Raw genomic sequence first — 11,425 nt, 5'->3', positions numbered from 1 at the left:
ATATCTGTAGTTGATTGATTATACCAATGATAGAATGATTCAGTTTGTTTGATGATCTACTGATCAACTGGTGCATAATGATCCTGCTACTTTAAATTGTCATCAACAACTTTGGCGATCAATCAAGTGATAGCGACAATCTATTCCACCATATGATAAATACAAATGGTAAAAAAAACAATCAATGGTTCGTTGTTGTAATAAAATACACCCAAACTTAAAATGGATACTGTTTTAAAATATTATTTTTTGTGTTTTAGCAAAAAAAAATAAGAGGTGGTGTTTATACAATTGTGTGTTGAGTTCAAATCTAATCAGATGGTGTGTATGGCCGTAGCGAGGGAGAGTGAACAGCATGAAAGTGGGAATACCTCTTAGAGATGATGAGAATTTGAATTGCCTATTTTGGATAACTCTGAGAGACAACGCGATTATCGGAACCTTGACTCTGGCTATAATAATAGTCCCTGAGTGTTTGTTTCCACACTCTTTTAAAAATAAAGTACAAGTATCTTTATTAAAGAATAATATTATATCCCAATCAAATCATCGTCGTCAATACATTTATATATTGACGATTGATTGATTGATCGGTTTAAATGATTTGTTATTTTGAATTCAAATCGCGTATAGTAATAAATAAAAATAAATAAATAAACATTATTATTTGTTTAATAACTTCCCGAAATGACACCAACTATAGCACCACCAAGACAAAAAGCAGAGGCAACAACAATAGTGGCCCACGACAACCATGGAGATTGTCTATAGTTATCATTGTGATAGACAAAGTCAAATTTGTGATCATCGGCTTGACTGTCACAGAAAGAATCACTTCCATTTCTCTTACAATCTCTCTCTAGATTAAATTATAGAAAAATATAAAAAAAATTATTAGTATACATCATCATTTAAATAGATTGTATTGAATATTATATTATCACTTACTTCTAGCATCAGGAAGACCGACAAAGATGAAAAGAGCCAAACAACACAAAACAAAACCTGCAATTGGCAATAATTTAGTGATGGTTGGAAGCAATGGAATCTTGGAGAGGATACCAAACAATGAAAGTACTACGAAAAGGATAGTGGCCGATAAAACAATCCAAGCGATAACAGTAAAACTGAGTGATGCTCTATAAAGAGAGAGTTCATTTTTAGCAGCATCCTTTTGGGCACTTGAATAAGAACTAAATGATGAACCACTATTATCACCAAATTTCCATTCTGTTCTAACTCCATCATGCTAAATATAAATAGAAAAATAAATAGAGATAGAAAAAACAGAATATTTTAATTAGAAAATATATTTTTATCAAATAGTTTTGATTTAAGGTACCTTGAAATAAGAAAAAGAATAGTTATCAGATGAAGATTTTGATCCAGCGTAATACCAATAACTACTAAATGAGATAATGAGCATTACCCATGCAATTCCAATTAAAATAAGTACAAGTAAATTTGGTTTATGCATTTTTTAAGAAAGAAGGAAAGAAAGAGAGAGAAATCTAGAAAATTATTATTATTTAAACGAGAGAGTAAAAAGGATATGAATGAAACACAAATTCAATTCTGCTTATAAATGCTCTATGGTGGTAACCTAACCTTTGGATCAAAGAATAATATTTATTTTAAAATTATTCTATAATTAATTTAAATTGATCAACTGATGTTTTATTAGAATCTGATGAAACAGTGGTGGAGCTCCTTAGTAGTGTGTATGAAATTCAGTTGTTTTTTTATTTGAAAAACCTGAGAGTATGAAAAAAGTTTTAGACAAAAAACCTAAAAACGGCTAAAAGTCTCGTATACAATGGGGGTTGTTAACGGTTGGGAGTACTGGGATCAAATTTGTGACGGTGTGGTAAATGTTATTAATGTGTTAATTTAATTTTATTTATTTAACTAGAGATTTATTTGACTGAACGATATCATCAAATTGACAAATCATAGCCAATTCATAACGCATAGTACGATCCAAAACAAAATGATTTAATAAATGTTTAACATTTAAAACTTTTACAGATTTTATCAATATTTGATTTTCTGGTGAATTTGATTTATACTAGAGATAATAAAAAATAAATAAATTAGAACTTTTTTCTTTTTTTCTATTTTTTCTTTTTTTTTTTTTTTTCTTTTTCTATTTTTTACCTTTTTAATTAAATCATGATATAAATTAATGTTACTTGAGAAATTATTTAAATAATCTGAAAGATAATTAAAATTTGCGAGAACCAAAAATTGATTAAAAATAACATTTAACCATTCTGTATAATTATTTAAATTATAGGCATTTGCAATGATTAGGCCATCTCTAAAGTTTCCACGAGATTGCATTAATAGACGAGCATCTGATTGTTTTAAATTGAGTATACGAATATCCAAATTTTTAATTTGAGCAGCAACCAAAATACCCATCGACACGCATACCTGTGATGTCTTGTTACTACGTTCTTTTGCATAATTGTCTGAAGCATCCATAAATTCTCTCATTATATTTAAAAGATCTTTAATATATTGTTGAGCAATAGGAGATGATGGTTTTGACAGTTCCTTACTAGGAGGAATATTGAGACTTTCCAATAATTGTTTTGCCTTGTGTTCATGAGAGGCTGCAATTTCACGATACATTTTAAAACGTAAAAAGAGCATTTCCAATTTCTCTTGATAGAGTGGTTGTTTTTTGAGTAAATAACTATGTAATGCCAATTTAAGTCCATTATGATCTTCATGTTGATGAATCTTTTTACGCAACAACAATTCAAATTGATCATGTTGTAATAGGATATCCAAAATACCTTGCAATTCATTATAAGATTGCATACCAGTAACCAAACGAACCAATAATTTATATTCTCCCTTGCTAGCATAATATTGTATACGACTCTTTACAATATTTAATACCATTATCGTTCCATCTACACTACATCCAATTACAAAACAAAAATGAGCTCTAATAAATATTTCTACTGAAATTGCATCTGAAGAGGATGAAGAGGAAGAGGAATTTTCACCAGAAATGATTGGTGAATTGGTTGATTGATACTTTTCAACATCGATATCTAAAGATTCCAATAATTTCATACCAAAGGTAAAAGGATCTTTACCTAATCTAATATATTCATGAAATTCTTCAGATGTCCAATTTATATCAATCTTTGAATCAAAAGAGTTGGAGTTGGATGAAGAAGATAATGACCAATTACTTTGATTGTTATTTTGATTAAGAGATTTTAAAAATAAATCTACCAATTGTTGATTGACTATTGAAAAATTTAAATGATTTAAAATGATAAATTGTTTTACCAATCTAAAACTATCTTTACCACCTGAAAGTAATAATAAATTTAAAATATCATAATGATTATCCAATTGAGGATCATTAAAATCCATAAACAATGTTTGACAAACATTGAATTTTGTTATAATCGTTTTTGCTGCCGAAGTTGTAGTTTGACAACAACTACATAATATATCCAAAAGATTTAAAATTAAACTATTATCTGAAAGGTTTTGGGACATTGACAGTTGTTGTTGTTGTTGTTGTTGTTGAAGTTCATTTAACCATTTAATACCATTAAAATTTTGTTGTACAATGGTTAAAATATTTGATGGTATAAAAGTTGGTAAAGGTGCAATTTTTTTACTGGCTACAGACAACATGAAAAATATAATTTCATAATCTATAGATTTAAAATTAAATTGTTTTGATATTTCCATTGCTTGCGAGTAATTTCCATTATTTAATAATTTTGCCAATACATTATCTAATCCTTTTGGATTTGAAAAATTATTATCCTTTTCTTCTTTTAAATTATTTAATGGATGTGATGATAAATAATTATTTTCTATAATTGATTCTTCTCTATTATTATTATTATTATTATTAATATTATTTATATTTCTTGGTTTAAAAGGAGAAGAAAAATTATTAAAATTAAAAGATTCAGTTGGAGAAGAAGAAAGAGAAGAAGATGGAGAACGGAAATAATTATTTGTACTATAGTTTAATGTACTTGTTCCATTTGGTGGTTTAAATGGTGAAGAAAGTGGTGAAACTGAATTTGAATTTGAATTTGAATTTGAATATAATAAATTACCATTATTATTATTATTATTACTACTGTTCTGTTTTTTATCATTTTCCAAAGATAGACCAACAGAAATTAATAAGATTTGTTTTTTCAAATCTTCCAATAATAATTTAAATTCTTGATCATTTTGAATATTCATTTTTTCAAACCATTCTATAGTCAGAGATAACAGATAAACCTTTTCATTTGAATTGAAAAGTTTAATAGCATGACTATAATAAAAGTTTCCTGCAACTTGTGGTTCAGTTTGATACAATGTAAAATAATGTTGACATTTTTTCCAAAGATTAATACGTTCTTGTTCAATCTCCCATAAACAACCTTGTTTGTAATGATTGACCAAAGATTCCACTTCTGCAATGGTAACCACATCCTTGTCCAAATGATTTTCCATACTATATTGTCTTGCTTCTTCAAACATTGATTTGGTCAATAATTGTTCAACAATTAATTTTGGATTTACATTAAATTCAAATGATTGTTGTTGTTGATTACGTTTCAATAATGAAAAGGTTGAAAATAATGTTGAAAAGTTTTCATCCAGATTTGATCTTGATAGTATTTCCAAAAAATGTTCTCTTTCATAAATTGATAGTACATCTAGGATTTTTTCACAAATATGAATTGATTGTTTTTTAACCAAAGACTTTTCTATTGGAAAATTGGATTGAATTTGATCATTTTCCAAATCTCGAATAAATAATAATAGACTTTGCTCTGATTCTTCAAATCTATATTGTTGAAATTGTAATATAAATGTCAAGAAATTAAATAATATACAATTTGGATAAAATATTTTAAATCCTTGTAAAATTATAATGTTTTCCTTGATTTTTTCAATTCAATTATTAAATTAATTAATGAATCCTAAAAAAAAAAAAAAAAAAAAAAAAGTATTAATACTTTGTTATTATTATTATATTATATTTCTATACATACAATTGAATAATCATTATTATTATTATTGTTATTAATATTATTAATTTCTCTGTTTAACCAAATGATAAAACATTGAATAGTTGAAATATTTTCATTACTATCAATAGAATTTGCCAAAATTGATAATAAAGGTCTATTATCATTAATTGATTGATTTAATAAATATTCTTTACCACTATTACTATCGATAGATTCTATTAAATAATTAAATATAGAATCATCTTGACTTTTCAATTCATTATTGTCTCTAGTTTTTTGAATTTGTTGGAAAATAATAATTAAATGATTTCTAATATCATCATTGCCAAATAATTGAATGATTTTCTCGACTTGTTGTAATTCAAATGATTGAGATTGAATTTCAAAAATAAAACGAATCCAATTATTTTTAAAAGCCAAATATTCCAAATGTTTCGTTTGTTTTTCTACACCATGAGCATCACAAAACTTGGACAACAATTGCCATTGTAATGTTTCACCAACTATCAATGGTTCATCCATTGATAAAGTTTCAAAAAACAATTGAATTATTTTTTGAATCGCAATTGAATTAAAATTGTTGTTGATCATTGAACTTGGATATTGATAAATTGATAAAAATAATTCAATCAATTCATTTGATGATTGGAGTTGTTGAAGGATATTTAAGTCACAACGTAAAATGGTAGAGAATCTTGATAAACCCAATAAATCCAAAAATTCCAAACTTGCGACAATTGTTTTTTGATTTTGTAATTTTTGAGAAATGATAAATTGTCTAATTAACCAACCAATTAGAATATTTGAATATTCTCCAAGATCTTTTTGTTTTTGCTTTTGTTGATTGAAAACTTTAAAAGCAGTAAAAGGTCTACCATGATCAAGATAATAAAATATATCAATCTTGTCAATATAACCTTCTCTAAATGATTGATTTGATAATAATTCCAATTTACTATTATTCAATAGATTCTGAATATTAAATAATGAATTGTTATTTATCAATTCAAATAATGAAATATCATTTTGATTTGATATTATATCTCTTCTATTCATATTATTATTATTATTGGGATTTTTAGGTGATAATGAAGTTTTTAAAAAAGGATAATCAATTTCCAATTGATTAAATAATCTTTGATTTAGGTGATTTAGATTTTTAAATTGAATTGGGGAATAAAGAATTGATGATAAAGCCAATAATGGACGATTTTGATCAATTGAATGATTAATCATCAATGTAAATTGATCCAAATCTCTAACCAAACCAAGATTTTTACCAAGTACCATTGAATTGTTGATTAAATTTGATTCTACCAAATCTTCGATACGATGACTTCGAAGTAGGAAAAGTAATTGAATTGGTAATGGCAATTTTAATAATCGATCTTGTTCTGATCTATTTTTTTGATTTTTTTCCAAATCATAAAATTCCAAATAACTTGATAATAATAGAGTCAGATTATTTTCAATACAAAATTGAATAAAAAATGGATGAAATTTAACCATTATATCACCTCTTAGGTCGCGATTAAATAATTGATTTGTAGTTGCCAAACGATAAAGGATACGTAAATTATTTTCCTTGTCTTGATGTTTTGATTCTAGATAAAAGAGTCCACTAGATTCACATTCTACCAAAACAATGTGATGTCTAATGAGGAATCTTGATAAAATGATTTCTCTTAAAAAGTTTGGTAACAATTTAATCATTTGTTTCAATACTTTGATGATTTGTTGTAATTGATCACCTTCAAGATGATCAATAAGTTGTAATAATGGTTCAATCTTGACGTGACTTGCAAAGTAGAGGAATTGAGCTACAACGTCTCTTTCATTCAACTGATGATTCTTTTCCAATAAAATTCTTTCTCTTGTAATATTTGACCATTTCTTTAACCATTCCAATGTAAAATGACTATATCCATCATATGACATTGAATGATGATCATTTACCATTTGTTGTTGAATATTTGGTGGATTAATAATAATACGATCATTATTATTACTATTATTAATATTATTTAATAGATTATTATTATTTCCAACGGTTGGCATCGATCCCAATAGACCAGAATTATAAATATTCAATGTTGCATTATTACTATTATTTATATTATGATTTAGAATTTGAAATCCATACAAATCTTGAGTCTTGGCTAAAAGATCATCAACTTCTTGACATGTTGATTTTAATCTTTCCTCTTCAATCAAAATATTATTATTATTTTGATAATTTAACAATTGATTAAATAATAATGGTTGACGAGTTTCCATCATTGGTCTCCATTTAAATGATAATTTTGAATATTCTCTAAAATAGGATGGATTTGGATATAATCTTTCTAAAAGATTTGAAAATTCAATCAAATCTCTATCATAGAATCGATTACCACCGCTCTGTCCAAGTGTATCCAAACCAAGTTTACGAATATTTCTTCTCGAGGTGGTCAAAGTAATTTGTTTTAAATTTTCAATCACCGATAATCCAAGGTTATTTAACAATTTTATAGTCATATCCATTTCTTCTTGACTAATAGTTTGATAAATAAAACAAACTGCTATTCTTTTAAAATCTTCCAATGTAAACATCTTTCCCTTTAATGATATAATATCATCATCTTCATCATCTTGTTGATTATTTGTTATTTCTTGTTGTTTGTTTTTTTCACGTTTCCAATTAATAAAAGATAGAGCAGTTGTAATTGTATTATTATTTAAAGATTCCTTGATAATTTGAAGTTCTTCCATCTTTGACCAACGATCTTTAACATCTTTGAAAAATAAATTACCAATTTCCAAATCTGTAATTTGATCATTAACTGAATCATAAAGTTGTACTGTTTGTTGTTGTTGTTGTTGTTGATATTGTTGTTGATAAAGATTATCTTGAGATTTATCAACTTGTTGTTGCCATTGAAACATTCTAAATGCTTCCAATATAGTTGTAAAATGTAAGAGATCGTGAATAGGAGAATTTTTTGAATTTTCATCTTGCAAAGCAAGTAAAGTAGGTTGTTGTGAAGGTGACAAGATGGAAAGAAGAATGTTGGTATTTGGTGTAGATGAAGCATTAACTGCAGTTGCTGGTAAAAGTGGTGTAGTCAATGTTTCAGTCCAATTAAAAGTTGAAATACCTCCTTGATTCTTTTGATCATCCAATTTAGAGGCACGATCCTTTATAATTAAACCAATAAAATTCATACCAATGTGAAGTAGTTCGGTTGTAAAAGATTCATTGTGAACGTTGGCATTGGAAGATACTGCAGTGTTTTCCAATATAGTATGTACCAATAATCGAGATCCTGCCAATTGTTGATCGTGGTCCAATGATTTGAGTGCTGGTTCTACCACTTCCAATTGACGATACTTTAGACCGAGGTGAAGTGCATGAATCTTTAAATCTCTCTTGTTCCATCCATTCAAATCACACAAATGATTGGCACTATTACTTCCTTCAAACATGATGAGATTGTTTAAAAGTTGTTGTTGATTTTGATCAACCAAAAGTATATTCAATCCAGACGAGCAGAGATAGAATAAATTTTGATCTTTTCCATAAAATACACGTGTAATCTTTTCTGGGATGGAATGGTAAAATTGTTTCTTTACTGGATCATTTCTATCGAAAAGATAAATTTCACTCTTTTCCTTTAAACTTCTTTGATAAATAATTACACGTGGTGTAATCAAAAAGTTACTTGATAAAATATCCAATCTCTTTTCAATTTGATAATCTATCGTTGTACCCCAAAGTTTTAATTGATCTTCTCTATTTGATTTATAGTTAAATAAAGAAGTAGAAGATTGAATTGATTGTGATTGATTTAATTGTTGTTGTTGTTGTTGAAGTTGACCATCTTCATTATTAAATTGTTGTTGCTGTTGTTGTTGTAAAAGATCAGCAAAAGATGAAGATCTAATCATTGAATTAAAAGAGTTTTCTCTAGACATTGTTTTAGTTTGGTTCTTGTTTACTTTAAAACCATTGGTTGGATAGTTGATTGAACGATTTGGTAACCATGATATAACACTATCAAATTCCTTTTGAGTATCTTTTAGTAAACGTCCACTACCTTTGGTTTCAAACCAATGCATTAAAAATAAATCATCATCTGATGAATCATCCAAATCTGATGAAATAATAGAATCTTCAGAATCTGATAAAGATTCAGATGATTCTTCTTGGTCTTCTTGATCATCATAATCTAACTTTCCTCTTCTTCTTCCTCCTCTTCTTCTTCTTGTTCCTCTTCTTCTTGGTTTGTTGTTGATTTATCTTTAAATTCCACCATATGACTTGAAGAGAATATAGGTTGACTTGTAGTTTGGAAATAATAATCCAACATGATCATATAAATTCTATCATTTTCATCTTTAATAACAAGTGTTGATTTATCACTTGATATTGAAAAATCATTAAATTTAATATCTAAAAGAGAGAGAGAGAGTGAGATTAAAAAAGTAAAATTTAATTTTCTTTTCTTCTATTTCTTTTTTTTTTCTTTTTTCTTAATTTACCATTTAAATCAATATTATTATTATTTTGAATTAAATAATCTTTTAAATTGATTAAAGCTCTTTGCCTACCAGATACACTAAAAATAGAAATGATTGAATTTTCCTTGTCAAGTGTGAATATCCATTTATCAACCATTTTAATTAATCTTTGTTCAGGTACTAGTTTTTGGTATTTTGAAATGGTAAACTTTCTTTCGGCATATAATACAATGGAATTACAATCTAATTGTTTAACTCCAATCACTCCAACAATTGAATCCTCTATTAAAAGTATAATCTTTTTATCATTTTCTATAATTTCAATGTTTTTTGATTCATCTACAAAAAAGATAGAATGTTAAAATTATTACTTTTGTTTAGCTTTCTTTTTTTTTTATACATACTTGTATCAATTTTAAAAATAGATAATAATTGATTAATATCAAATGATATTGAATTAATAATCAATTGATTATTATTATTAATTTGATTAACAATTCTTTCTTCTTTTCCAACAATTGATTGTTGATGTTGTTGTAATTGATTATTATATATAATACATAAAGGTGATCCCAATTTCTTTATATTTTCTTGTTGTTGGTTTAATGATGAAGTTGGGGATGTAGAGGTTGTTGTCGACTTTTTAAATATGGTTACAATGTTTAGATTATTACTATGATTGGTAAAAGCCAATAGTGCAGGTAGGGAATGTAATAATTCATTCTCGGTTGAATACAATGAAACGGTTGAACAAACACTATCAGATGGTTGAACTCTAATCCATTGTAATGATGATCTGTCAATATCTACTAGACTTGATATTTGTTTTGGTAATTCTAATTCTTGATATGACGTCGACGATAAAAGGGATGAAGTGGATGATGATAGGGAAGAAGAAGAGGATGATGTGGTAGCTGATTTAATTATATCAATGGTTGATTCTAAACCATTACTATCATTACTACTATGATAGTCATAATCTTTACCACTAAATAAACTAGTGCCTGTAGGTACATATGTAATGGCCAACTTGTTCTTCTTTTCATCATCAAGTTCAAGTTGTTTGATGCAAGCAAATAGAGTAGTGACAACATTATCAGATATGGCAGCTGCTTGTAAATTTGATAACAAAGCAATTGGTAGTCTACGAATGAGTAGAGGTAGACTCTCCAACTGTGAAGATGCCGATATCAAAGTAGAGATGGGTGAATTGGAACTGATTAATGGATTCATTGTTTGAGAATCAATAATCCAACAATCAATAACAAATCTACTTCTAAATAATAGAACTTCTCTCTCTCTCTCTCTCTCTCTCTCTCTCTCTTTCTCTCTTTCTTTTGTTTCTAAATATAAATATACTTGTTGCTTGTGGATGAATAAATGTGTTACATAAATGGTCGAGTTCCCTACACCTAGATTTTTTAATTTTTTGTGTGCTCTTTTTTTTCGATGGATTTTTCCCAAGTGAAGTGAGACCCATCTTATCCATTTAACATTTATTTATATATCAATTAATTGAACGACGAGATTGTTATTAAAATTTAATAAATCATTATTAATAGAAAATAACATTAACATAGGGAGAGACACATCAGAAGATATATGATGCTGAACATGTTTCAGATTAGATTACTATATGATCGATCATATACTATATCTTTCTTTCTTTCTTTTTTAGATAAACATATAATATAATTTGAATACATTTTCATTTAAACATGTTTTCTTAAATAAACCTCTCTATCTATCTATCTCTCTTTTGACTTCAGGGCATAATAATGATGTATGTGACATCACAGTAACCGATTCAGACGAATGCAAAAAAAATAATTTTACACATCGAAAAGATTATTATTAATCATATCAGATTGTACAATATATATTACATAATAATCATTTCATATTTA

The 11,425-nt window shown here is 27.0% G+C and overlaps 2 protein-coding genes across 2 annotated transcripts; both read right to left on the bottom strand.

Moving 5' to 3' along the window:
* Positions 1 to 671: 671 nt before the first annotated feature.
* DFA_05714 (uncharacterized protein) lies at positions 672 to 1,477 on the bottom strand (the record flags this gene model as incomplete). The annotated part of the gene is made up of 3 exons (XM_004361375.1): positions 672 to 859; positions 949 to 1,249; positions 1,343 to 1,477. The coding sequence occupies 3 exons, from the start codon at positions 1,475 to 1,477 to the stop codon at positions 672 to 674; spliced, it is 624 nt and encodes a 207-aa protein (XP_004361432.1).
* Positions 1,478 to 1,900: 423 nt separating this feature from the next.
* On the bottom strand, positions 1,901 to 11,380 carry DFA_05713 (uncharacterized protein; the record flags this gene model as incomplete). The annotated part of the gene is made up of 7 exons (XM_004361374.1): positions 1,901 to 2,068; positions 2,158 to 4,926; positions 5,040 to 9,211; positions 9,232 to 9,450; positions 9,540 to 9,857; positions 9,923 to 10,794; positions 11,355 to 11,380. 7 exons carry the CDS (start codon positions 11,378 to 11,380, stop codon positions 1,901 to 1,903), a joined length of 8,544 nt encoding a protein of 2,847 aa, XP_004361431.1.
* Positions 11,381 to 11,425: the final 45 nt, after the last annotated feature.

Source organism: Cavenderia fasciculata (genome assembly GCF_000203815.1).
Source record: "Cavenderia fasciculata unplaced genomic scaffold Scf_Dfasci-G-o-80e12.f1-5, whole genome shotgun sequence".
In the NCBI taxonomy this organism is placed as follows: Eukaryota; Evosea; class Eumycetozoa; order Acytosteliales; family Cavenderiaceae; genus Cavenderia; species Cavenderia fasciculata.
Note: the sequence above shows the minus strand (reverse complement) of the source record. Positions and strands in the feature narration are given on the sequence as shown.